Source organism: Parambassis ranga, chromosome 16 (assembly GCF_900634625.1).
Source record: "Parambassis ranga chromosome 16, fParRan2.1, whole genome shotgun sequence".
NCBI lineage: Eukaryota > Metazoa > Chordata > Actinopteri > Ambassidae > Parambassis > Parambassis ranga.
In genome coordinates, this window is record NC_041036.1 from 9,893,848 (window position 1) to 9,921,601 (window position 27,754).

Genomic DNA, 27,754 nt, shown 5'->3' on the forward strand with positions numbered 1-27,754 from the left:
AGTTACACAGTCTCATCCAGCCTCAAACATCTCGATTGCATTCTGGGTGGCTGGCAGGCTGCCCCGCCTCTATCCTGTATCATTGTGCCTCATCTCCAGGCACAGACTCAGCTCTGAGGGGCTTCATCAAGAGACAAAAATGAAAGGCTGAAAACCTATTGCCATGTCTGAGAAACAGCTAGAGTTCTTCACAGTGTGTGGTCTGTTTACTATTTAGTCAAACACAGCACTTTGGAAGGAGCTGCTGACAGCATCTGATAGATCTCTCCTTTTTTCTGCAGTTTCTACTCTGAGAGAACATCAATATCAGCTCCATCACTGTCTACTGGCTGTTTTTGCACAGCTTCCCATCACTTGCTGACAGACAGGACAGCTGCTGACAAACCTCTAACCCAAGTTACCGTTAAGTCAGAGAATGATTTAAATTCCTGTTTTATTTCTTTTAAAATTATTCACAACTACTGTAAAAATCATGATAATAATGAAACAAAATGAACCGTCGCAGTGCATACTACGCTTCATGAAGCCTTACAGTACGTTAACACATGCACCTTTTTAGCATTGTTGTGCATACACAGTATAGGATAGGGCACGGCAGCACAGACACAACATTCAACATAGTTTCCAAACAGGTATTCTAGCTTTTGTGCATTGCACAGTTCATCACTACACAATACATGGCTACACTCTGGGCAAAGACTGACATTTCTTAAGACACCTGCTACACTGATGAATGCAATGGCGAGTTACAAAACAACATCTGGACGCATTTTCACACCCAGATTTTTTACAAGCATGCAAGCACAACATTATAACAGTCTTCATCTTTTGATTGCTTTCATAGAATACCTGACTACATCTAAGAATGGCTGAGAACAGATCTCCCTTGGCACTGCGACTCATACAGTAGCTTATGAAAAATGTCAGCTGATGTCAGCACAGTAGTTTTACAGCAATAGTAGTTTTTCTACATCTACACTGTTAAGTTTACGGTTGAGTTTCTCTGTTGCTGTATACATAGTGTAAGACAGAAAGACTGGATAAAGAGGTATCAGAGTAAATACAGTAATGACCATAGAACAGACTGGAATTTGAGTTCCTCCTAGCAGCTACAGACCAGTCCAGCCTTTCCTGTGCAGTGAGAAAATTAAGAACAATAACAGTTTCAAGCCTTCATGTACAGTGTGTGTTTTTCTCTCTCTCACTGGAGCACAGGGAAGGAGCTTCACTCTGCACATTGTCAAAGCTTCAGTCTGAGTTACCTGTGTGCCTCAGTAGGTGTACAGTCACTGCCATTTCATTCACAGAGAGAGTAGTGGAGGATGAGTATGAAAGAAAGGTGCTGTGTAGCTACGGTGTATGTGAGTTCCTGAGAGGTTTTATGAAACCTTGTCCAGACTGAATGTCCCTGTCAAGTACGAGCTAATGAACCAGGTAGACTCCAAGATGGCCTCCTGGTTTAACAGTCTCACTTAGATATTACAAGAGCATAACTCTGTATATGTACAGTATATAGTGCACTATAACCATCTCTATCTCCATCAGAAATCTTTGACATTGAGAGTATACAGTACGAACGTTTTGTGACAGTAATAAGTGATAGGTTACATGCTTGGATAGTGACAGCTGCTGTCATGGTCTTCCCAGCCTCATGCAAACGCTGTGCAATCCTGTCATTCACGCTGCAGTAGCATACCTGCGGCCATGGCTTTGGATGTCCTACTGACTCTTTCTCAACAGTAACTGGGTCAAGATTTAATACTGCCACACATTGCGTCTCTCTGGCACTTCTTTAAAGTCTCTGCATGGCTGTCTCACACACACACACACACACATGGCCGTTGTGTTCAGAGGCTGGTTCCGGTTCCAGTCAGGCACAGTCCAGATCTTGCATGTTAAGACAGAGCACAGTTGTCCTGTGCATTTTCTGTGTGTGGATTCACAGCTTTGCTGACCAACTCTATAACTCCAGGAGCTGTATGTGGCATCTCAGCGGTAATGCAGATGTATATATATAGATATATATGTATGTATTTATAGGTGTTGTTCTTTTTTCGTCATTGAATCATCGGCTGCCTCTTCCTGCAGAGTCTCTTGCTTGGAGCATTATTGTTCTTTTTTTGCATGAAAACATTCCTCTTATGTGTCGAGCAGACAGCACAAATAGGATCCTGCTGCACAATCTGGACTCCTCCTCAGGTGAAGTACTTGCAATTTGTGGAGTCAATGACACAGTATGGCGTGCACTTGAGGTGACCGTATGACCTGCGGGTCACAGGAGAAGCATCAAGTTAGTTTTACACCTCTTATCTTTTTATGCAGCAAATGTTTTGTCTACAAACACACAGCGCTCACCCTGGAAGATATGAATTACACGTCTGGTATCCAAAGTCTTTACCATCACACTCCTCGGCCCCTTCATAGCGGTATCCATCTCCACAGTAAGCATGTTTACACTCTGTGGTAAGAGAAGACGACAGAAGTGGTGGGGTCATGTTATATGTGCACAGCAAAGTACAAGCAACCAACACAGACACATGACTTACTGACGCAGCCGTCAGTCACGACTCTGTTCCTGTCATCACACTCCTCCCCACTGGAGATCTGCACTATCCCATCACCGCAGTAACCTTCGTCATCAGGTGCGTTTTCCATGGACTGGTAGGGAGTCAGCTGGAATGGAAAAGTCTGTCGGAGAGTTTAAAATCATGAACAAATAGGAAAATCAAGTTTAAAAAAAATTATCATCAGCATCAGTGATACCTGGATTGGCAGCCAGCCGTCAATGTCTTTGAAATAGAGAGATCTCTGATCTTTCCGGAATGCAAGAGCATTATCAGTTTGAAGGCGCTCCAGCTCTTCTTCATTGCTCACCACAAAGATCTGAAAGAAAGGCAAAATTCTGTTTGTGATATCCAGTTTATAGTGTATTATAAAGTAAAAGAGTAAAATGCAAAAAGTTTCATATGATTCTGTAATGCATGCATTTAAATCCAACAAGACCCTTCCCTCCTTACCACTGGTACTTTAGGATAGTGTCCTGTGGAGGCATAATCATCAAAAGGAGAACTACCAAGGGAGCTGCAGCTACACTTTCCAGGAGGCCCCGGTGGACCACGTGCACCCTTCGTACCAACCATGTAGAGTCCTGTACATACAGAGAGAGAACAACTCCATGAAAAAACAAGCAGAGGCTGCAGGATTAGTGCAGGCTAACAGTGCTGGCTACAGTAGCTGATATAAGTACATGCTGTTAAATCTCTGATTCGTCTATCAAGAAGCACACACACTCAGCTTAACTTAAACAGACACATGATCAAGATAACAAATGTCACTTTAATTATGTGGTGACATAATATTTGTAAAACTAAAGGGAGCCTTGCCATCTGTCAAACCATTTTAGCTCCATGATGTCATGACTGGAGCATCCTGTTTCACCTCAGGAGGTTAGATTTCTCAGCTGCTAAATAAGAGGACTTGTGTTACCTCTAGTTACACTGGTCTAAAGTGCGCTTCCTTTTGCTGACACCAGGATTTGCTGCCCCCCTCACTGTTAGCACAACCGTTCACACACTCTCACGGAACAGACACAAATTAAATTCATGCCCTGATATGTCAGCGTTTAAATCCTTTAAGATTTCACCTGTGGCAGGAGAACCAGGCGGACCGGGGTGACCTGGAGCTCCCGGAGGGCCAGCAGGTCCGACAGGACCTAAACTTCCTGGATCTCCTTTCATCCCCTGAGACCAAAACAAAACAAGGGGACACATTTGACACATTGTGAGCACAAATATTGTATGGGAATATATAATTAATATGAAGACAGCAACAATCTAGTAGCACAAATGGGAGTATAAACAGAAACTCCACACCTGCTTGCCTCTCTTTCCTGGGCGGCCTGTGGGTCCTCTGTTTCCTGAGATTCCAGGTTCTCCTTTTGGACCCATTTCACCCTGAATAACAATAATCACATTAAATCAGTATTAAAATGTAAATTTGCAAAGAGTGTAATGTTAAAACATTTTAACACACCAAAAGGTTTCTGGTACTTACTTTCTGTCCAAGCATTCCTGGGAAACCCATTGCCCCCTGTGGAGGACATAAATCAGTCAGATTTCCTGCAGTGTATGTGTAGTTCAGTTCTGCTGATCCAGTCTACCCACCTTGTCTCCTTTCATTCCATTCTCACCACGGTCACCTCGAGACCCCTGACAGAGCGGATTAAATGTGTCATACTCAAAGCATTTCTGTGTTAATCAAGAAATGTTATCTACTGAATGAGACTAAATGACACATACCTTTTCTCCTTTATACCCCGGTAAACCCTGGAATTAAAGATTTAAAATTAGATTACACTAAAACCATGTTTCCAGATCTGTGCTGGATTGTGGATCATACCCTTGGCCCAATTGGTCCTCTGGCTCCAGGCAAACCCATCAGCCCCGGGTCACCTTTCTCACCCTGAGGAAAGAATCACACAGATGTCGATCTGCTTCATTTTTAAATTTTTTTTTAAATGACTTCAGCCCAAGTAAGAAATCAGGACTGTGGACTTTATTTTCTAACAAGTATCATATACTTGTATCTTTTACTTTATTGTAGCACTTGCTGGTCTCATTTAAAGCAACACTATGGAGTTTTTCAGCCTCCAAACTGTATTTCCAAAATCACACTGATGGTACATCAACTCAAAACAGATTGAATGACACGGGACAGCGTCTGCACTGGCACCAGCAAACAGAAACCTGTACCTGTAAAGGACTACAAAACTTTGCTACTTTACGGCATACGATGAAGCTGTTGCGGCGAGAGACACAACTGAACGACAGACCACTGAGCATGCGTACATCCTATAGGTACGGTGTCTCTTGGAGTCCACATAGCGCGCGAACACAAACATTCACTTGACAGAGAAAGTAAAGTTGTCTGAAGCGACGAAGAAAAGAACACGGGAGCTAGAAGAAGGTTTAATATCTGCCCAGCTTTCACACGCTGTCGAGAGCTACTACGACTGATGGGGACCTGGCGCTGTTACTGTCGGACCAGTAAGTAAAGTTGATTGCTAGCTGAAAGCTAACATGCTAGTTTATGGACGTTAGTTCCGATGACATGTTTGAGCACACAGCTGTAGCTTCGAAGGAGTTTGTCGGTGTCGTTGGCTGCTAATCAACAAATGATGTGGAGTGTAGAAACATTTGACCACAGTTGTAGCAGACAATAGCGTTTATTAGACTGTAGGGGGAACCCGCGAGCAATTCCTCCAAATGCTCCATAGTGTTGCTTTATATGATCATATATGATCAACATTATAAGGTCTGACTTACTCACTTTGGCCCCACTTGGTCCCGGCCATCCAGCTGGTCCCTGCTTCCCAGGAAGTCCAGGAGGCCCTGTGCGACCCTAACAGGTGACAACAAATTTAACACAGATTCAGCTGATAAAAGAGCAATAATAGCTGCTGCAACTGAAGAGGCAGTCTATGAAATAAGTGCCCTATTATGTCTGTTTGCTTTGCAGACCTAAGTGCAGTATTTGCTGTGTTGACTGACAGCCTGCTTGCTACAGTATTTATCAGACAGCGCTGCACATGCAGGGGGAGAATAGCTTTAACGAGCCCTGTCACTTTGCTCTTTAATTAAATGATGGGCTGTATATAGAACAGGAGTCTGTACTGGTGGGGAATAAAATGATTAATGACCTGGCTGAAGCACTAAGCTAAATTGCACTGCAGTGCTACAAAGCTGCTCAGTCAGGCCACCGGCTGGTGAAGCCCTCCCACAGGGCTGCTTTTTACTGCTCCACCACAGCGGCTGATTATTTAGGAAGTTACTCCCTCTATCTGTGCTCATCAAAAACTGTGTCCTGGGCTTTCAATATAGCTGTGTGTGTCCTCCTTTCACAGTAATAGACAGGGGGAAGCCTGATGTTGGATGTCGATAAGGAGGCAATATGCTCCCCTTCTGTGATGAGTGAGAGGAGAGCAGCAGCTTGTCAAGTCCCTCAGGTCATGAAATACAGCCTGTCTCAGCAGCCCCTTGCATCCTGTCAATGCATGTGTTCTGTCTCCTGTCAAGGTTGTACTTGCTTGCAATTTCTTGATGTACATAATAAAGGGCTGGCAGCTCCCAGACATGCAGCTAGCGAGTAGGCATTGTATCTCATTTTTGAGTAAATCCACTTAGTGAAGAAAATGGACTGATTAATGGAGACTCTCACCTTTTGCCCAGGCCGTCCAATTTCTCCCTGACAACAGGATGTGGAGGAAGGACAAGCATAGCAGTCATTTAATGCACTTCCAGAAAGCAATTGTCTTCAGTCATGTGCAACAGGTCAACTGCTTACCTTTTCTCCCTTAGGCCCCCCTATGCCTGGTAATCCAGGTGGACCCTAATAAACATAAAACACTTGTCATGTAAATTAGTTTTACCGTCTATGACATGCCACCATGTCTGCTACTGAGAGCTGCAGTTTCAATTAGCTAAAGGCTGAGTGTCCTCTATTGATTTAAAAAAAGTGCCCTGTGGGTTTGTATTGAGAGAATCTGCTGTGGTCTAGCTGGAGCTGTTACAGCCTAAATCCCCTTTACTTATAACCAGTGGAGGAAGAGGTTTGTGTTACTATCTAACCAAAACATCTTTATATCTTTCATCACTACATAACACAAACACATGGACACAGGCGTGTGTTGGTAATCCCTGGAATTTACACGACACAGTACGCCTTTCCAAGCAGACAGCTCTTTGGACAGTTTCTGAGAATGATGTGTGGCACACTGGCAGCCAGTGGAAAAAGGCTATTTGTGTCACAGCTAAATGTAGACCGTTAATGGGCTGCTGTGTTGCATGGGCCAGAGAAATCCCCATCTCCTGCTCTGCAGGAACTATCAAGTTGGGAAAGAGACAGAAGGAATATGTTGCTGAAATACTAATTTTTAACTTTAGCTTCCTACCTGAGGTCCAGGGGGACCAGCAGGACCAGGCGGACCTCGGACGCAGGGAGAACCGCTGTCCTCATTGCCCAACTCAGACTCACCGCCATCATAGAAATTGTCTTCATTCTGTAAATAAAAAATCCTAATTACAGTAATTTTTGGACAGATTTTTCTGAAATCATCTCACAACAAATCGCTTTCTCCCTGCAAGGGAAATCAACAATTGATTGAAGGGTCAAAAGATGATAACAGTGGGCCTGTTTGGAAAAAACCCAAGGACATTTCAACACTAATATTCCACAATAGAAAGTCACATGACTTTGACTCACATGAGCGTGGCGGCGCCAAAGTGAAGGGGGTGGAGGAAACAGCGGGGGTGGAGGTGGACTCAGTAAACAGCATGGGTTGAATCTCTTTTGCTGCTCCTGGGATCTGAGAGCTGTGAGAGGCATGCATGCAGTCACACATTATTCCAAGAAGACAGGTTAGGTTGTTTCATCAGTACACCTGAATGTGAGTCATGACATCATCACCCACATGAGAAGGAAAATCTTTGACACATGGACATGGACATGCATCTGCAACTGAGGAACAGAAAATCCCACACATGCGACTAAAAAAAGGATAAATGAGAGGTTCCAGCATGCAGGAGCAGCATTAGCAACAGGGAGACAGGTGCAAACTATCAAATCGTGACACCCATCCAGCAGAATTCCTCAAGCTGGACACAGATATGAAGTGCTAGTGCCTCACACTGAAGGACTGGAGCCGCTATTTATAGAGGCATTTCCAGTCTACCTCATGGGTAACAAGAAAATAAAAACAAGTGTACAGCATTAAGTCTAGGTGTTCAGAATCCATGCTTCTACAGATGTAGTCTCTAAACACCGGTGCATGAATACTGCTGTATACACACCCACAAAGACACACGCACACACATGCAAGCTCAGGATTACATTATTCTTACCTGCTGGGAATGAAAGGAAGCTGTCCAGAAAAGAGGATTGAGCCAGGCCATAACAAAACCAGAGTGGCAGATACAGTCCAAGTGTTAGAGTCATGCTGCTCCGAGTAGTTGCCTGACTTTATTTCTGAGCCACAGCAGCCCTCACACGCTGCCTTTTCCCCTCTCCCTCTCTCTCTCCTCACCGTCTGCTCCCCTCCCTCTCTGCTCGCTCCGCTCAGTCTCCTTTACGCCCTCAGAAGAGGGTACGCTGACCAATGCCCATTAAATCTTTCCTCCGCATCAGTGTGCGCTAAAATTACAAGAGACAGCCTGCCAGCTGCTTCTGGTGCCAATATTAGATCTCTACTACTGTAGGGGGTGCCTTTGTTGTTTCCACTCGTCTAGAGAGGCAAAAACTGTTTCTGCAAAACATTCAAACAAGATTTTGTGTGAAGATGATCACCCAATCACTGTTTTGAGTCTGATTGTATTGATATTGATTTGTTTTTAAATCAAGCACAGCTTGGTATTTATTTAACCCAGGCTATATTGGTTTTACTGCCCGCTTAGTCCCACTAATTAAATGTCTGCTGCATTTCCAGGGAGGCTCTCTGGGGGATGTGAGAGTAGACACATCACTTCGCAAAAGCACTCTAAGCAAATGATGTTTCTATTGTTTGCACAAATTACAGAGACCCTTGGAAAAGAAATGCACCATTCAGGTCTGAAGAAATCAAGTGGGCAAGCGTGCAGCTCAACTAAAATAAAACCGGTGAAGCTAATTAATTAAGACATTAAACAGTGTGGTCAACATGCCAGCACTTTTCTGTTCGTTTTTTTTGGAGACTTGGTGTTACATTTGGAGGTTATTAATATATCCCATTATTGGGACTACATATTTTAGAGTGTTTTGTAGGTATACTGCACGGTATGGAGTTTAAATGTTAGTGTGTGTGTATATGTATATGACCAAACAACAATCAAGACAACAGTTGTTTTTTCGAATTTCAGTCCTCCAGTCTTTACATGAACAAATAACATTCATCATCACGTTATAGTGAAGTTTATTGTGGTTAACATTTGTAAATTATATACAACAATAGCTATAATCAATACAAAGTATGTATTATTTCATAGAAACAATCACAAAAATTAAAGGCAACTTCATATTTTCCAGGTTCCAGAAGAAAACCACCACTGCTTTTCCAGAAAAAGGAGGACCTCTCCAGTCTACAGGTTGGACCGAGTGAGCCAAGGAAACTCCTGTAAATATCCACACAACATTATTACACTAGATCCCCTTAGAATGCATCTGCATACATATTGGAATCTATTGGATGTCCAAATTCAGAAGTTTAGTTGTGCCCAGAACAAATATCTGACTCAAATTTAAACCTGACACATATGAATAACAGATGACAAACAATAAGGGCAGGACAACTCAAATACAAGGACAAGTCTGTCTGCTGTACTGGATGGAGCTCAGCACCGTGGACACAGTCCTCAATACACCCTTTAACCATGTCTGCAAAGGGTTGCGGGGATACATTCAACATAAACACAGAGGGCTGTACTTGCTAATTATGGGAACCCTGAAATAGAAAGGTCAGGTTGGTGTGAGGTGGAGGGATTGTGAGTGGAATACAACAGTTCTGCGGTGCACCTGGAGTGTATGGATTACTGGTCAGCAAGGCATGTCAGTCACACAACTTTATGAGGCCGTGGCAAAAGTCGAGTAAACACGTAGCACTTTGTCGACGTTTGTGTAAATCAAACTGAAATGCTGTTGCATCATAGCTGGGTTTACTGCGGTCCATGTCCATGTCCCTGTCACTCAGTATGTGGGGCACCAAAGAAAAAAACAGTTAAATAAAATAATCAGATGTATCATTACATCTACTCTCACATTAGGTCTGCAAAGACTGTGGGAAGGGAAAAATACAGAATGTGACAAAACATTCAATGATATTTCAATGATATAACAATGATATTTCTCCTGCTCTTCCTAGATTGTATCTGATTTTATGAATTCAGATAACCATTTCACAATTGTGTCTACATAAAATAAAATCTGTGAGAATGCACAAACATCTTGTCATTTGGATTCAGGCATAAGAGGAGTTGTAGTTCCAATCACTACCCACAGGGGGGATGTTTTTGTGCAGGTGCCTGTTAGGTTCCTAAATCAATCATAATGGGATGCAGTGCTCTTGCAGGAATATAAGGGCAGTGGTCTTCTGCTATGCTGCTGTAGAGCTTATGTGTTAAGTTTTAATTTTGTTGTGAATTTAATGTAACAATATATGTCTTTTTCTTAAAGTTCAGAAGCCTACATTTGTTCACACCTCACTAACCACACAATCTCACAAATGCACAATAATAATATATCTCTCTCTCTCATGGAGTCCACAGTCTCCCTCACCAAATGTGCAAGCTCTTCTTGTTATTCTGTTTCTTCTTCTCCTCTTTAGTCTCTTCTCTTTTTCTTATACTGAGAATGATGTGTTATAATGTTAGATCTATAGAGGGCCTCAGTTACATCTTTAACCAGTAGAGGTGAAGAGTTTCTAAAGCTAAACAATAGGGCTGAACGATTTTAAGAATAAATTTAATTGCGATTTTTCTCGCACACACACACAGGTGTGGAAGAGCTGCTGACGGCACAAACTTTTCATTTTCAGCCGTAGCATTTGACAAAACAAAACCTGATTCTGTTAGGAGCAGTGCAAAAAAACGTGGCTTTGACGATCTCAAAATCGTCTGAGATCGCAATTTTTTCAATGTTCAGCCCTACTAAACAAGATTCCCTGCCTATAATTTGGTTGTAGAAATACATCCTACAGGGAGAAAGTCATTCCTAAAGGTTGTATTACCTGCTGCTTTCGGTCTGAGGAAGGGTCAATGAGCACATTGAGGAGACTTGGTTTATCCCAGTTGCTTAGGCTAAGCTGTAAAGCACTGTGCAGCTCTTCCACTGTCCTCACCAGGAACCCTTGACCTCCAAATGCTGTCATGACCTCATCATAGCGGGCCTCAGGTAGAAGGGAAACAGGAGGAGCTCTGAAAGGCAACACAATGGCACCTCGTACCGTTCATTTCAATCCATCATAGTGAATGTACTGCATTATGATTGCTTGACTCACATAGAGGTCATATCTCCCATTTGTTTCATTTCTCTCCACGTCTCTGGATCTACTCCACTGTATATACCATTATTATTGACCACAATGATAACCACAGGTAGATTATACCTGGAAAAAAGAAGGATGTTATATTAAAGGGCACCAGGGGGTTGAACTTTATATAGTAAATATAGGTCAACAGAATTTACCTGCACATTGTTTCAACCTCCATGCCAGAAAATCCAAATGCACTGTCTCCTTCCACACAGACAACCCTCTGGCCTCTGGCCTTGCTCATCTCCATAGCAGCTGCAGCAATGGCAAATCCGAGGCCCACTCCCATTGTTCCAAAGGTCCCTGCATCCAGCCTGCACATCATCACAATTACTAGCAAACCCTTAAAACATGTAAAACATGTATGAGGCATCTGATAGCTGAGGCTCCTCAACTTGCCCTCATCTCTATCAACCCCCCCGCAGCAGATACAGCTGTGTTGTTTTCTCGCCACTTCTTATAACTAAAGAAGGGACGTTATACCAGCCTTGCCTGTGTCGAGGTAGGTAGTTATTTAACATGGTGCGTCCAATGTCCATGGTGTTTGCACCCTCACTGACAATGATGCAGTCATGTGGCAGCAGCTGGGAAACATGATGGAACACTGTATAGTAGTTCATGGGCAAAGTTGTCTGTAGAGCAAGAGCCTATTGACAAAAAAAACAGAAAGAAATGAGAGATTTACAAGATTCAAAGTTAGAATGCGTGCTAATATTTCAATATAATTTTTCATGTAAATGTGTTGGTTGTACTACATGATAAAGTTTCAGAAGATGGACAGATGGATTATCCTTGAAAACCCACCTTTGATATTTTTGCATTAGCAGCAATCTTCTCCTTCAGAGTGCTCCACCACTCTGTATTAGAAGGATATTTCCAGCCCTCCTTTTGGACACACTTCAGGAGCTGAAAGAAAAAAAATGAAACACAATCTGTATACAATACAATGTGTCTTTAAAGTACATCAGGATGTCAGAACAAAGACTGGAAGGAGACAGATGAGTGTGTGGGCAGAGTTACACTTCATATACCTGACTGACAATAGCACTGATATCACCCAGGAGAGCCACAGATGGCCTCACATTGTTACCCATCTCCTCAGCACAGAGGTCAACCTGCACACACAGAATAACAAAGCAGCATTTGCAGAACAATGAAATTAGCATTTAAATAGACTACAAGCATTATAGAAGGTATTGTCAGACTGATGATAGATACATAGACTTTATTGATCCTGCAGGGGGAAATTGTTGTTTTTTATCAAATCATAGGCACACCTGAAGGATCTTAACGTTTGGGTTAAATCTAGGCGGCAGTCCAAAATGCAGAATCCAGTTGAGCCTGGCTCCGAGCAGAAGTACAACATCTGCCTGCAGGAGTGCTCTTTGGTAACAAAAAAAGACAGAGAAGTGGTATAAACACAATGATATAAAAATATACGCAAGTATACACAATGATGCTATGACTATGACTTAGCTGAATACACATGTTGAATATATTTACCCCGCTGTCAATGGAAATTTTAGATTATGATAAGCTAGGGGTCATGTGAAATGTGAAAACAAAATGTGTGTTTTTTTTTTTTAAATCCTTGGGTTTTTTACATCGTAATCCTGGATATTTTGGTATGTTTGAATTTTTCTGGTTTATTCGTCCTGTTTCGTCGTTTTATTTGGAACGTTTGGTTTTTCCAGTGTGTTCGCTTTACTTCTTGTGGTTCCCTCCATGTTGATTACCTACCTGTTAACCCTCCCTTTTGCTTGTGTTTGTTCCTGTGTTGCTCACCTGTTGACATGTTCTTGTTTTGTGGTCAGGTTCAGTTTAGTTTTGGCTCTGTCTGTTGTACTTTGTTTTAGATGGTTTGATATTTTGCTTTTTAGATTTTTCACTGGCTTTTATTTTTAATTACGCTTCTTTTCTGTTGAATTAGTATTTTACATGTCTGCATTAGGGTCCTCTCTGAACTCAAAACTTTAGCTTTTAACTTCTGTAGCATGCTTAGTTTAGAAAGTGAGGCTGACCTTGAGCGGGCAGCCGCTACACAGTTGGGGTGATCGTCTGGTAGGACTCCTTTCCCCATAGGGGTGGGCAGGAATGGCAAGCCACACACTTCCACAAACTCCTTCAGCATAGCCTCAGCTCTGCTGTAGGCTGCGCCTGTTGAGCACAATGCCATTCCCATTATTACAGATTGATCTAGTAGACCAACTTATTATTCAGAGAAAATTCCCGAAGACATGACAAATGTTACCTTTGCCAACAATGACTAAGGGGGTTTTAGCTGCTTTGAGGACAGAGATGGCATCTGTAATTGCTCCGTCATCAGCCAAACTCACTGGTGGAGGTGGACAGCAGGACACTTCTCTACAGGACAGACACACTTCTCTGAATGTCTATAGAAGTGATGCTGTGCATTAAACCAAAGTAAAAATGACAACAAACCTGACTTTACTCCTGTCCACTTTAGCATTGACCATGTCTCCTGCAATGTCCACATAACAAGCACCTGGTCGCCCATACATGCTTGTGCGAACTGCCTATGAGTAACCAAATACCATAGCATTTCAGTAACATTTGTGTTAATAGACTCTGCAAGATGAGGCTGTTACAGTATGAGACCTTCTCTATCACTGATGGGATGGCTTCCAGACTGCTTGGTCTAGCAGAAAACTTGCTGTACAGACGGCATGCCTCCACCTGGTGGTAAATAAAAAAACACCACCAATGTAATTATGAAGCATTGTCAGAAATAAAATCTACATGGAAGCCAGGACTACCTGTGGGAACTCCTGAAAAGCTCCTGCTGTTTCCTGGTTTCGATCTGAGGACCCTCCAATAACAACCACAGGCCTGCACAGAGCATATTCAGTGTTATTATGACCAGATAGCTGAGTGTGCAGATTGGCAGTTGTGTAGAAGGTGTACCAGCAGTTTATGTTAGCATTGGCCATTCCTCCTAAAGCATGGATGAGTCCAGGCCCAGACACCACCAGGCAGGCACCTGGTCTGGATTCAGATAAACACAAGAGAGACAACAGCATGTGAGCTTTACCATAGCCCACCCACTGCACAATATATCAGTAAATCAAAGCCTGACCTCCCAGTAAGGTATCCGACGGCAGATGCTGCATAACAAGCCTGCGAGGCAGAATTTACAACACTGTAATACCTTTGTAGACATGGTGTAGCCTACAGTAGTCTGATCAGAACAACTTTTCAATTTTACCGCTTGTTCGTTGCGCATTCCCACATATTTGATCCCTGCAGCCTGAGCAGCCATGGCCACTTCAATGACAGGGACACCGACAATCCCAAACATGTACTCCACTTTCTGCAGGGAGAGACAACAAAGCTACATTTACTGGTTTCATAGTGCATTAGAATCAAAGGCACGATTTTACTGATCCCTGACAGCGCTGAAGTTGAACTTTGACACATTTCTGTACAGACATTTGTGCTTCTTCGCAGTCTTACCTGAGTCTTTAATGACTCAGCGATAAGCTGAGCTCCCGTCACTTCTTCCATGACCGTATAGAAAGTGGCCGAAAAGTTACGCGAAACTGTTATAAACGCGTTACTACAAATTTACTTCAAGCTGCTCTCGTTTGCTTTTCTAACCCCGTCCCCTTTATCTCACTTCCGAGTTCCGAGCCAATCACAGAGTTCCTGTCTGTGACATCACACAAGAAAACGCGCACGTCCTCCTGCAGGCTGCCGTAGCTTTATAGTACTTAAGATTACATTTGATCCTTCTAGAATTGATGTTGAAATTATTTAACATTTCAGACTGTAAAGGCCATTAACTGTTTGAACCACATATACACTGATTTTATTAAATTACAAATAAATAAATAATAATGAACCAAACACACACTACTCGGAGCAGCAGTTATGCATTTAATTGACCTTTTTCATCCAGCATGCAGGGAAGGGCAAATGTTATTATCAGAATTATTGATGACTGATTACAAGTAATGATTGACAATTTAGTCACAGCTTTATCTGTGCTTCTTCTGCTACGTGAGTTTCATTGTGAATGGGCATCTCACTGTCATGTACTAAACAGAACTTAGACAAATGTTCATTATTAAATAACTCATTTCTTTATTACTCATAAAATATACAGCAATCTCAGTACTGAAAGAATTCATTGGAACTTTGAATTCACAGTCACAATCTCTATATACATGCTAGTTTCATTCCTCTTCAAGAAAAAAGCAAAAAGAAGAAAACGTCTTCCATTCTAATGAAGCTAGCAAATGTACTGTACAGATTTCCAGTTAAAAGGGATTTTCAACAGACAAAAACTGTGAATTTTAGAATAATCAAGTGGTTTCTTTTTTTTCTTCTTGAACTTAAAGCAAGCAGAACTTGTCAACATATATTGACTAATATAAGAGCAAAATATCATTCAGACAGAAGGAAATTCAAAAGCTGTCCTATCATTGGTTTACAGTGTTTCTCCTCAAAAAGCTCAGCCTGGATACCTCAGTATTGGATCAGTGCTTCTTACATCTTTAAAACCTTACCTAGTGCGCATCACTGTACTTTCACAGCTGCCCCTTTAGACCCATCTCAGTAACTAATGAAGGCACAAAATGAACACATAAAAAGGAACCAAAAGTACACAAATAATTTATTCCTCAAAAGCTAAACCGCAATGGACAGGTCGATATACAGAGTGGTTGATCAACTTAATAATTAACCTGGTACATATCAAATTACTCAGGTCAGTAAATCGTTTTCTTTTCTAGAGGATAAAGAGTTTAAGACATAAACATGGGTATATTAAAACTCTGATCTCAAAAAATAAATGATTTCCCCCCTTGATTTACAGACTTGAAGGATAAGTGCATTCTCACAGATGTAGTGTGCAGATATCAACCAAAGAAAACTCCCCCCGTCTCTACTAACTGTTGAGCCCACAAAGTCTCATTTACAGTTAAAACTGATTTAAAATGAAATCCATGTCTTTTGGTCCCTGTTGGTTTAGCTCTCTGTGAAGTACAACCTCCCCTCCTTAGCATGTTATTGCCATAAAAAGGCTGCTGGCAGGCCAACAAGTACATTTTGTTTTAGCACTCAAGGAGTCCGTGATGGTGAAGCGGTGGTTACTGAGGTCCAGTATCATCAAGACACCTAGTGCTGGATGAGGTCGGGATGAGTGTGGGCCAGCCTGCTGTACCTCCTCCCTCACTTGCTCTCTGGTGCTCTGATGGGGTGAGGTGGGGGACTCTTAAGGCTCCTGTGGGGGCTTGTGTCTTATTCTGCCCTCCCATATTTTTAAGACACAGCGTGTGTGTTTATGCATTTATCGCTTCCTCTTGTCCCTCAGTACGTCTCTGAATCCGAGTCATTGAGCTCCTCGTCTTTGTAGAAGCCGTCGTGATGGCTGATGTTGTTGAAGCTGCAGTAAGAGCTGTGCTCACCACGTAGCACAGGCAGGCTGTCAAAGGTGACACTCTTCGAAGGGCTGGTAGTGTAGTGGTTAATGGCACTGAAAGGAAGGGTAGGTGCCGGGGTGCAGGGGGACACAGGCATCATGGTGGCCAGGATGAGAGCTAGGCAGTCTGCCACATCTTTGTTGGGGGCACAAGCCAAGGCGGGTGTGTAACCTGAAGCAAGGATGATGCACCGGTGTTAAAATACACAGTAAAATGGTTGCACAGTTTTAGCCTTTAGGACTGGTACTGCATCTGTTAAATAACTGTAACTACATGGTGAAAAGGACAAACAATGGGCTTGAGTGCCAATGTGCTGCAATATGTCAAATTTGGCGCGAGCAGTAGCCTGGCTGTTCACACCAGATGCACATTTCTCTGCATGCAATTCTGCTCTTTTGCTGTAGAGCTGCTTTTTTACCATGGGTAAATAACATAATACATTTGTTAAAAAAAAAGATGTCTTCTTGGATTGTGAATACATATCCACTTCTGGAGTGGAGGTGCAGTGGAGTTTTTTATTGATTTAAATGTTTAACAATTTGACTGGCTGAATCAGAATAAGAATCTCTGTGTAAAGTATGCACATTATTTTAAATTGGCCCTGTAACTGAGAAATAAAGCAAAAAGCCTATAGTGACTTTACCGTTTTCATCAACTGCAAGGACACTGGCTCCCTTTGCAAGCAGCTCTTGCACTACCACAGTCAGCCCATTTCTTGCAGCCACGTGTAGGGGCCTTAAAAGAAAAAGACAAATCCTGGATGTGCTTGCAGGCAATGTGTAACAACATAACTCCTTTACAAACAGTCAACATGCCAAAAGACAAGATGCAAATTTGATACATACGTCTGTAAGGCAGCATTAGTAGCATTTATGAGGTTTCTGTCTGTAATCTTCTCCAATATCAACAAGGCACTTGTTTCATGTCCCTGAAGAAAACATGTACAACACCACGAGAGTCAAACAGAGCCTGCATACTGCATTTGCATAAGCACATTATATTAGTTGCTGCTGTACTGTGATAGAACAGTGCCACCATATGGTAATACATACCTTACTGCAGGCCAGATGAAGTGCTGTGTTTTTCACAGCATCCTGTAGAGTGAGATCTGCTTTTGCACTGCTCACCAGCAGTTCTGACATTGAGAGGATTAAAAAGAAGGAAAACATTTCAATTTGTTATGGCACTGTTTATTAATTCAATACTGCAATGATAGTAATGTAGTAGAAGAGTAGCATTCATACCAACAGCATTGGTCTGGCCGTTCTCAGCAGCCATCATCAGTGGGGTCTTCCCTGCGGCATCGACGCTGTTCACCTGTGCATTGTGGCTCAGCAGTAGCTGAAGACACTCCACATGGTCAGTGAAGGCTGCTGCATGTAGAGGCGTCCTGCAAAAATAACATCAAAACAAGGCTCATTTTAAGGCTTCATTTCAGATGATGCTACTTATGACGTGCACTCATCTTGATACACCAGTTTACCTGTTTTTGCTGTCTTTGGCATTGACAATGACAGGACCTAGAGTGTCTATCAACATTTCAGCAGCACCTTCATTGTCATGGATCCTAAAGACAGAAAGAGCACATTTTCTTAATCTGTTGGAGGTTCTGTCCTTATGCAGACTGATCGATAGAACACAGTTGTTGAAGATCTTACACAGCACAGTGGAGGGGGCTGAAAGAATTGCCTTCGGCCTTGTGAAAAACCTCTTGTTCCAGCAAAACCTCCACGCATGAGTCATGACCTGATGGAAAGAAAGCATCAGCGTTCATCACAAGGTGTTCAATCATAATCATAGCTCTCACAACTTAACCTTAGGGTGCATAAAGACAAGCATAAACATAAAATTTTAATAAATGTACATGCCATTTTTAAATCTGTATTTGCCCTAAGTGCTCAATTATTATAATCTAATCCACAGCATGCTTAAAAGCATACATTGCTGAAAATCAATTGAACATTTCCATCCATATTGATTGAGGTCTTCAAACCCTCTTCTCTGTACCATTGTAGCAGGCCCAGTGCAGTGGGGTGTAGCCTTGGTTGTCTGTTAAGACAGGGAGTGTTTCCACTGATTGGGCAGCATGCAGAAGGCCTCCCAGTACCCCAATGTGTCCACATGCTGCTGCCAGGTGGATTGGAGTACGCCCTTTACAGTCTCGCACCAGGAAGTTGGCGCTGTGCTGAAGCAAGGCCTCCACACATTCCTCGTGACCAGTCACTGCCTGAGGACAGAAATCAGATTTTATGAAAGACTGCATCCTGAAACAAACAGATAAGTTTAACTTAAATGTGCCCACAGTATTCAGTGCACAGCGTATATTGTGTAAAAACAGTGACTTCTGCTTACTCCTCTATGCAGGGCTGTCCTGCCCCACTTGTCTTTGGCTTCTACATTGGCTCCCTTGTTAAGCAGAGAATATACACAATCTGTGTGTCCACTCAGGACTGACAGCATCAGAGGGGTTCTAGAAGACAGCAGATAATAATGTTAGCAAATATTTTTGAACTTGAGAGGAAGATACCATTTTTTTTACTTACTGTCCATTGCCATCTTGAATGTCTACTGCACTTTGAAGATCAGCATTTCCAATAAGCAAACGCAAACATTCTGAATGACCATTCATAGCTGCAGGAAAGGACAGATGATTTGCATTATACTGTTTTGATGCAAAATTTCATGCATTGATGACAATGATGAGGTTCAGACCTGCAGCGTGTATTGGAGTTCGCTTCAAGGTGAAGTCTTTGACTAAGATGGAAGCTCCCTGGTTGATGAGGACATCCACACACTCTACATGACCCTTAAAGGCAGCCAGGTCTAGAGGTGTGCGCCCTTGGCTATTTCTAACATCCAGATCCAGCAGAGACTGAACCAAAACCTCCATAGCATGATGGTGACCATGGTATGCCTGAAAGATGAATTCACACAAGGAGTTTACTGACATGTACTACTCATTTGGATGCTGATAAAAAAAGTGTCAGACATTACTCACAGCAAGGTGCAGGGGGCTGACAGGGGCTCTGACATCAGAGTCATTTAAGATGTCTGTACCTGAGGTTTCCATTAGCTGAACAAATCAGGAGCATAAGTTAGAACCTAAATGTTAAAAAAATATCAAAACATTCATAGTAAAGAAAATTGCAAACCAACTCACCACATCTAGGGGTGTTTCACTTGCAATCTGAAAGGAAATTCAAAAAAAGAAAATGCATTAATTACCATTTAAAAAACAAAGAAGACGGAAATTATGGAGGTGATAATTTCTCTTGGGAGAGGATTTCTCACCAGCTCCAGACAAAGGCGATGGCCGTATGCCGAGGCGTAGTGCACAGCATTGTAGCCCTGATTGTCCCGGATCCCTGGATTTGCATCATTTCTCAGTAAATATTCCAGGCACCTGTACCCACACCAAAGAAGCTGTAGTTTAGGGAACAAAATGCTGGCTTCTAGGCCTGAACTGTTGTTTAGCATAACTTATCATGAAAGTGCACACTATGCAAACACACTATGGCAACTATTTACTTTACTAAGAGGAGAAATGTAAATTTTCTAAGTACTACTGACTTTCCATCTGTGTCAGAGGCAGCAGCGTAGTGGAGAGGAGTGCAACCCCGCTCATCTAGGTCGTTGACGCTGGCCCCAGAGCCCACCAGAGCAAACAGGCACTGGTAGTTACAGTTGGCAGCTGCGTAGTGCAAAGGGGTCCTGGAAAAGCAAACAGAGCTTGGTTCCCTTTTCAAATTTGACTCTTGATCCAAATCCACCAGTAAAAAACACACACCTGCCAAAGCTGTCTTTTCTATTAAAGTCTGCCCCCGTGTTGAGGAGAAGATTGAGACATTCCAGGTTTCTGAGGGGGGAGAGATGATGTTTAAATTAATGATATTCTCTTTGTCCGGGACATTAAAACTACAGGCTAACATTACCATTAGAGATGTTTAACATAATATTCAACTGTCTTATACTCACCCTCCAGCAGCTGCAGCATGTAAACAGGTCCTTCCAAAGTCATCAGGAGTATCAATATCAAAACCTGCCCAGAGAAAACAAGCATGAACAAGCCCCTACATATACTGCATAGTTTACACCATGTACATTGCATGTTATGTGTGTCATGCATGAATTTAAGTAGAGTTACTCTATTACATATTTTGTGCTTATGCCCACTAGTAGTGAAGAGTTGCTCACCTGAAGACAGGAGCTTACGGCAGCAGTCGGAGAAGCCACTGAGAGCCGCCAAATGAAGTGGAAACATGCCGTGAATCCCTCGTCTGCAAAAGGCAAGCAATCAAACCTATTACCATGTGTCATATAAATAGCAAAAAGCTCTGCGGGTAATAATAACACACATAAGAATTTCCACATGACACATTAACAGACAACAACACAGGTGCAGACTTCCACAAAGTAAATATTATGAGAAGTTACAACAGAAATGTTCACTTACTTAGATGTGTCAGCTCTGTTGGTGATGAGCGTGTTGATAAGGAGCTCATGTCCATATCGAGCTGCAATGTGTAGTGGTGTATTACCATTTTTATCTTCACAGTCTATCTCAGCACCTTCAGGGGGAAAGAAAACGTGCTTAGTTGGCATTACATTGCTAGACTCACTTTAGGTTTACAGTCCACCCTCAGAAATAATGTCCGGGAAGCAGTTTTGTTGTTTTTTGTTTTCCAAGAGCTCACCATTTTCAATGATTGCTTGCGACCTAGAAAACCTCCCGTGGATGGCTGTCATGTGGAGGGGAGTTTTGCCATCTTTACTCTGAGATGAAACAAAAACACAATAATATCACAAGGTAGCTCAGGATTGTGTCTTCCAGCTATAAAGTTAATTGTGCAACAGCAGGATCTGTTAAAACACAGACACGCTGACATCTATCAACTGTGTCAACAAGTTTTGGTGTAATATTTCTTTCCAAGAAATATGTGGGACTGTGTAAATTCTTCACTCATAACCAAAAATGGTTAGAGTAATACCTTTCCCGAATCACATCTAATTCCATTTAACCAGTGTTGAAATAACAGTAATAGATCCTTTTTCCCCCTCACCTTAATGTTGACATCAGCCCCATTGCACACCAGGAGCTCTAGACAGAGCGCCCCGTGACGTGATGCAGCGGTGAAATGAAGAGGTGCAAAGCCCTTCTCGTTCACCTGGTTGACATTAGCCCCACACTCTATGAGCTCGTTCACGACCACGTCTTGCCCGTTGTAGCAGGCCACATGGAGGGGTGTGTTACCATACGCATTAGGCTCATTGATCTAAACAGTCACAAGAAAAGTGGTCATGACAGCTGTTTTCACCAAGACAAATGACTAAAATAAGTATATTAGCACACAATACAATATGGAGTCAGTATGACTGCATGCTTCTCATAATCATAAGATCTATGAGTGTCTAGAGCATAATGATAATAAGCTTGTGGGTGGAACTTACATCCACCCCCAAGTCCAGGAGGTATTTGACAACGCTGATCATTCCACTAGAGGCTGCTGCATGTAGGGGGGTGTAAGATTTCTTATCTTTGCAGGCCACCTCGGCTCCATGAGAGGCCAGCAACTTCACCACTTCTATGTGCCCTGAAGATTAAAATTACATACATAAAAATTAATACATTTAAAACATCTTAATAATAATTTGTTTGTTCATTTAAAAGAGACATTCATTAGCTAAAAAATCAAAATGACAAAAAGTTACATAGAAAATAAATTATGACATTTTTTGTACCCATGTAGGCTGCCCAGTGGATTGCACGGCGATCCTTCTTGTCAAAAGCATTGATGTTTGCTCCCCTGGACAGCAAGAGCCTCACCATCTAGCAGCAGCCACAGTAGCACAGAAAATAGAGTAAGTAAAAAAAAAAAAAACATCAATGGAAGCTACAATCTAAATCTGTCTTTTTACAGTCAGCATGGCAACTCGCATTACTACCGAGTATGCTTTGTGTTTAATGCCTTAAATAACAGAACCGATCAGTTGTTTAACCAACCATAATTTATAATTCACTTAATCTTTTAAATTTTTGAGCAAGTATGGGTGGATAAATGTAATTCAGCACAGACAACCTAACAAAACAAGCCTACAATGCAGATAATAACCAAGTCAATTAGAGGTGAAAACTATGTCTTCATCTCCATATTTGTTGTGTGTTTTAATGGTATACTGCTATATAACTAAAAGGTTCTCTAAACAGCTTTGATGACCTTGATTAGCATAACACACTCAGACAAGACATTTCCACTTTTAAGATAACTAATTTGGATGCAGGTAAATGATTTGCATGTAGGCACGTGATTAGGCAGGCACTGTAGACTGTGTCACCCCAATGCAGTATCAAACCTTGTATTGGGACCTTTTCACTTCTTAAAGTAACTAAAATTCTAATGTTGTACCATTCTATTCATTACGATAGATCAATACTAAAAGCTTTAAACCTTAATACCTCCTACAGCTGTATCAAACCATACTCGGGGATAAATCTTACCTCCAGATGACCGCTGAATGATGCATGGTGCAGTGCGGTCCGGCCCGCTCTATCTGACACGTTTACATTACTAAGCAGTGGAACGAGGGCTTCAGCACAGCGGACAGCCTTATTGGCTGCAGCGATGTGAAGTGGTGTTTGCCAGTTTTTGTCTCGCGCATTTACGTCTGCAGAGTGTTTCAATAACACCTGGACAGCCTCCTACAATGAAACAAAATATGAAGGTTGGAGTTCTTCACCTTTTGGAGGTGTACAACTGTGTGCATGGTGTTCGAAGAACATTCACATACCTCACTGCAGGAGGCCACAGCCCGGTGCAGAGGAGTGAGCCACTTGTTATCTTTGGCATTAACTCTTGCACCTACAATTAAAAGAACACAGTCACTGTTAGACTTATGAAAGCAATTCAGCTCCATGGTATGTACTGTAACATTATAAAAATATAAATTCAGCCTTTTAGCCTGGAAAGCATGCATCTAGAGGCATATTGCCAGATTGAATGCAGATGTTCCATCTGGTTACATAAGCATTCCATCAGCTTCACATTTCAAATGTGTCATTAGCATTGCTCATCCCCGAATACCTTGAGTATAGGCATCTTCCATAATGACAGAAATGTTAATGTAACGCTCAACCACTATTTATGTTCTTTGCTTTTAAGCACTTTGCTATAGATGTCTGGCATTAATGTTGGAGCTAAAACATACCTGAAAGGATCAGCAGCTCTATTATCTCTGCATCTCCAAGATAGGCGGCAGCATGCAGGGGTGTTCGTTTCTCATTGTCCTGTATTAGGTGCACAGAAGCAATAAAAAGGAACAAACACTTATATCTTGTGCTCTTTCATTGATTTATAGGCAAATATGGCATTTTGTGGTAACAAAACTAGTTTACTATTTGCAGCATTATTATGTTGGAAAGGTTGAGTAATCATTAAACGTCTTAGTTCACTGCACAAAGTAGGTTAAACACAAATTTAGAAAAGGCCTTCTAGTGAAAGCAAGTACAAACCAGTCTTATTTGGAAACAAACACCCTCTCCAAAGCAGTAACAGTGAGGAATGCAATAAAATAAGCAGAGGGAGCTCATGCAGGGGAAACTGTAAAATACACTTAAAGTGCAGCATGATGCCTTTCAAGGCCAATTATACTTTAGGGGTTTAAAATTTAGTGCTGGTGGGATGTTTCTTTTTTTAATATAACAATAATAAGAGGAAATAGATGCAAAGTTTGATGACAGCTGGGATTACCTGTGCATTCACATCCTCTTTTTGGAATATGAGTGAGCGTACTTCATCTGGATCCACATTGAAAATAGCTTTCAGCAAAGCAGGCTGTAAAACAAGAAGATCATTTCAATACTTTTTCAGACATGAAAAGCAAACAGCACAAATCAAACATAAGAAAACAACAACCACACCGACCTTTGAAACCTTAAACCTTAGAGAGACTTCAGTATCCGTGTCATCAAGCAATACAAACATGGTTCATTTCATCAAAATATTCTCATTTAAAATAATTTTTAAAGGGCTAACTGTAAATATACATTTCAATAGCAGTATTATGACAGTGGCCAACTGATAAGACCTCTACAGATAAATGCTGAGCAGCCACTTTCTAACACTGTTCTGCATTCCAAAACATAAACATCCCATGATAAAGAGAGAACTACTGAAGTCCAAAAAGCCTACAAGCCCAGCTGTGTGGTACAAACTAAAGTCACACAGTCCATCTTCAGTTTCCCTTCAAATTTTAGCATGAAACGTCTACTATCACTGCATCTTCCACAAAGACTGTTGTGAAAAATAGGGGAAAAAAAGAGTTTGACAGCTGATCATATCCAACGTGATGACAAGTGGCACAAAAAAAAGAAGTAAAAGAGAAGAGTACTTTGTTTAGACTGGCTCTTGTGGATTGTGCCAATCTCTGACTTGCTGGACTTCTTGAGTAGTAAAGTTGGCCCCACCCTTCTCAGAAATACATATACAGGGAAAGCCCTGCTGTGAGTATTTTACCAAACTTGGACTCTGCTGTACAACGTAAGCAAAATATCTGTGCATATTGTGAACTACCTTCTACAAAGACTGCCAACACTGGCTGTGTTTTGAGGACATATAACTTAAACCATCTTAAAGTTTTAATCATTGTGAAAGTCTGCTGTTGCATCATTACACTTGCAGTAAGACAAGGCTTCATCCCAACACTACCAATGTTTCTATAGAGAAGTTTAGACATAGTAAAAGTAGTTACTAAATCATTAGTGAAAAGTCTGATTCCTGAAGGTGCCATTACATTTCTCTCCTTTGTGTCAGGTAGAAAGATCTTTTAAAAATTCACTATTCTCAAGCTGGCTACATTATATGCATTAAAAAAGCAGAATGGTCCTATTATGAATTGACTTCTTCACCTACCGTAAATACACATTCAACGGAAAAAGCTAAAGAATGACTAAACAGCTAATATCTGTGAGACAACAAAAACACTAAGCACATGTTTACACAGTTCACAGATTTCTTTAGTCAGATGATCCAACGTGCATTCATTAAGACTTCATCCCTGAATGAACCCACCAGGCTGCCCAGCTAACCAATTAGCACTGCTTAAGCAAAATATGTAACAGATTATATTACCAAATCAAATTCTCTCCTTCCTCCGAACACATTTTAATAAACACAGAACACAGGCCTTTGCTCGATGGATTACTTTGTGCTATATGTCTTACATATAAAAAAGGTGAGACTGCAGCATAAGATCCAAAATACAAAAAAAATGAAAGCATTACTGTTTCTGTTACTATATCTAATACATGGTTCACTCTACAGTGAACAGTATATTGTAAAATATAATGTAAACAGCCACATATGGTGGTACAGGTTAATTATTTCCTTCCTGTAGTATTAAGACTGAAATAGTCAGGATGATATACGCTGTGGTCTGGTACAAATGTTTTGAGCTATGTGGGGTAATTCAGCACTAAAACTGATGATCAATATCTGGAGTAGACACAGTAACTAGACACAAATTACAGCCATCTTCAGAGCAAGCAGTGTAGAGTCACTTTTTAAAAACACAAGACAATCCACTCTTTTATGATGCCCATGAATGCCTGCAGGGCACGATGAAGGTTAGAATTACTGAGGACAAATTCAGTGTAACAAGCAGGCATTTGTGCCTTTTACATGAATGATTTCTGTATCCCCCTCCCTCCACAATGAAAAGATCTGATCTGCATTTTGTTTTCAGTTCTTCAGTCCTGCATGAATGGTGCAGGAGATTTTCTATGCTCCTCTCTAGCTGCTCCACTGTGTGCACCTCCTCTCCCCATACAGGCCAAGCTAGTTAATACCATCACCATGGAGACAGCTCTTTGGCAACTCCACCGGCTCACAGGAGCCCAGGCACACGATCATTCAAGCACACAGACAATAAAAGACACACGCACTTACATAGGTGACAAAAATAGCAGGCATGTGCAAAACAAACTCCTTTAAATGATAACATGGGTCTATTCTTGTTTTCACAAGTAGGTGTCAAGTGTTTCATACAAGACAGAAGAACACATGTGTAATACTTCCACATTGCCAGTCACCGTATTCATTTATTAATAAGCATTAGACAGCAAACTACATGCATGTATACCCTGTTAAACTAACCACTTAACAGCTAAAGCAAGGAGGCACACACAAATAACTGGGATAATAAACATCCTATTTACAACTGCTATCAGCCTGCTTTAAAAAAAGAAGACTAGCAATAAAGTGGCTAAAGCCTTCTGACAGATTCCCACTTGCAGTGTCCTATATCCTTATTTTCTAAATTAATAGTAGCATTTAAATGAGATTAGTTAAACGCTTAATTAAGAGAACTGTTGCATGAATGCTTCATTACTTCAGTGTTTACATGTCCTCCATTCTTATAGCTACAAACCACCCTCAGCAGTTCATGTTAACACGTAACAAACGTCCAGTTGTCACAGTAATGTCACAATCAACAGATCGCTTAACCTGTCATCTCACACTAATGCTGAGATTTAGTGCCTAACATTTAATCATGCACCACTTGTAAAAGCCGTGTTCGGTGTTCTTTTGTCACAATAAAGGGGACTTGTCACTTCTGAACTGAGTAGCTAGTAGCATTTCAAACAGGCTCTGGCTAATTGCTGGAGATAAACACACTATCAATAGCTGGGCACAACTCAACAACCGTTTGACTATGTGCCTCAATGTGAATGTGATGCCACTAAGAAGATCTCAAATTCACTTCGCCCGTCGTTTTTTCCAGCTTTCACTTCCTAAGCTTCAACTTAGCTTTAAGCTTTAGGAATTACATTAAGGAAATGCTTCCGTTTCAGAGACGAGCTTCAAAGACTCGAATTACATTGCGTTGACGAATGTTGAAATCGGGGCAGCTAGCTAACCTTAGCCAGCCAACGTTAGCCTAAACTTAATGCCTTTGGCCCATTGATCACTTACCTGGTCTCGAATTTTGAGAACCACCATATTTCTGGGATTTTAACTGTTCTCATGCAGATTCATAAAGGGATATAAGTCTCCTTCAGAATAGCAATGTTTGATCTTGGTAGCTCTCCCGCTGGTCTGCTGGAGGCCTAGCGTGACTCTAGCTTAGCTCTCTTGCTAGCTTCCCAACCTGATGGCATGAAAGCAGAAGAGTGTAGCGGAAACTCCATAACATTGCCGCCACCATATTTCACCTCCCAAGAAGACGCGATTCAATAGGCCGAACGCTCTCGACGTGCAAGTAA

General features: G+C 41.6%; 3 protein-coding genes and 1 long non-coding RNA gene across 4 annotated transcripts; 1 reads left to right on the forward strand and 3 right to left on the reverse strand.

Annotated features, from left to right (window-relative positions):
- Positions 1-572: 572 nt before the first annotated feature.
- colq (collagen-like tail subunit (single strand of homotrimer) of asymmetric acetylcholinesterase) lies at positions 573-8,073 on the reverse strand. The gene is made up of 17 exons (XM_028425896.1): positions 7,899-8,073; positions 7,261-7,370; positions 6,950-7,057; positions 6,343-6,387; positions 6,217-6,243; positions 5,329-5,400; positions 4,399-4,461; positions 4,299-4,325; positions 4,164-4,208; positions 4,054-4,089; positions 3,873-3,953; positions 3,644-3,740; positions 3,018-3,148; positions 2,764-2,883; positions 2,547-2,688; positions 2,356-2,458; positions 573-2,265 (listed from the first exon to the last, which is right to left on the reverse strand). The coding sequence occupies exons 1-17, from the start codon at positions 7,990-7,992 to the stop codon at positions 2,196-2,198; spliced, it is 1,371 nt and encodes a 456-aa protein (XP_028281697.1). The 5' UTR covers positions 7,993-8,073; the 3' UTR covers positions 573-2,195.
- LOC114448752 (uncharacterized) lies at positions 4,879-20,749 on the forward strand. The gene is made up of 3 exons (XR_003671921.1): positions 4,879-5,045; positions 9,055-9,142; positions 20,674-20,749. It is a non-coding gene; the product is annotated as an uncharacterized LOC114448752 (long non-coding RNA).
- Positions 8,925-14,690, reverse strand: hacl1 (2-hydroxyacyl-CoA lyase 1). The gene is made up of 17 exons (XM_028425894.1): positions 14,528-14,690; positions 14,280-14,384; positions 14,151-14,191; positions 13,979-14,059; positions 13,831-13,903; positions 13,673-13,750; positions 13,496-13,590; positions 13,305-13,417; positions 13,075-13,210; positions 12,331-12,436; positions 12,085-12,168; positions 11,858-11,959; positions 11,546-11,700; positions 11,209-11,367; positions 11,021-11,128; positions 10,751-10,937; positions 8,925-9,140 (listed from the first exon to the last, which is right to left on the reverse strand). Exons 1-17 carry the CDS (start codon positions 14,576-14,578, stop codon positions 9,108-9,110), a joined length of 1,707 nt encoding a protein of 568 aa, XP_028281695.1. The 5' UTR covers positions 14,579-14,690; the 3' UTR covers positions 8,925-9,107.
- Positions 15,672-27,699, reverse strand: ankrd28b (ankyrin repeat domain 28b). The gene is made up of 28 exons (XM_028425889.1): positions 27,465-27,699; positions 24,243-24,326; positions 23,701-23,779; positions 23,284-23,354; positions 22,994-23,194; positions 22,237-22,324; positions 21,946-22,088; positions 21,558-21,770; positions 21,192-21,270; positions 20,951-21,065; positions 20,692-20,774; positions 20,473-20,536; positions 20,285-20,353; positions 20,068-20,208; positions 19,789-19,900; positions 19,658-19,684; positions 19,496-19,570; positions 19,210-19,411; positions 19,041-19,128; positions 18,850-18,967; positions 18,505-18,724; positions 18,156-18,243; positions 17,981-18,064; positions 17,742-17,887; positions 17,550-17,632; positions 17,343-17,425; positions 17,141-17,232; positions 15,672-16,668 (listed from the first exon to the last, which is right to left on the reverse strand). Exons 1-28 carry the CDS (start codon positions 27,489-27,491, stop codon positions 16,385-16,387), a joined length of 3,159 nt encoding a protein of 1,052 aa, XP_028281690.1. The 5' UTR covers positions 27,492-27,699; the 3' UTR covers positions 15,672-16,384.
- Positions 27,700-27,754: the final 55 nt, after the last annotated feature.

Excerpts from the sequence above, each read along its gene's own strand:
- colq (XM_028425896.1), bottom strand. The coding sequence starts at position 7,992 with ATGACTCTAACACTTGGACTGTATCTGCCACTCTGGTTTTGTTATGGC. Across the intron at positions 4,462-5,328 it reads CGGGACCAAGTGGGGCCAAA|GGTGAGAAAGGTGACCCGGG; the intron begins GTGAGTAAGTCA and ends TTCTTTCCTCAG. Across the intron at positions 3,741-3,872 it reads CAGGAAAGAGAGGCAAGCAG|GGGATGAAAGGAGATCCAGG; the intron begins GTGTGGAGTTTC and ends TTTTGGTCTCAG.
- hacl1 (XM_028425894.1), bottom strand. The coding sequence starts at position 14,578 with ATGGAAGAAGTGACGGGAGCTCAGCTTATCGCTGAGTCATTAAAGACT. Across the intron at positions 14,385-14,527 it reads CTGAGTCATTAAAGACTCAG|AAAGTGGAGTACATGTTTGG; the intron begins GTAAGACTGCGA and ends CTCTCCCTGCAG. Across the intron at positions 13,418-13,495 it reads GTGGACAGGAGTAAAGTCAG|AGAAGTGTCCTGCTGTCCAC; the intron begins GTTTGTTGTCAT and ends TCTGTCCTGTAG.
- ankrd28b (XM_028425889.1), bottom strand. The coding sequence starts at position 27,491 with ATGGTGGTTCTCAAAATTCGAGACCAG. Across the intron at positions 23,355-23,700 it reads AGAGCTGCTGATCCTTTCAG|GTGCAAGAGTTAATGCCAAA; the intron begins GTATGTTTTAGC and ends TTTTAATTGTAG. Across the intron at positions 18,244-18,504 it reads GCACTGGGCCTGCTACAATG|GTCATGACTCATGCGTGGAG; the intron begins GTACAGAGAAGA and ends TCTTTCCATCAG.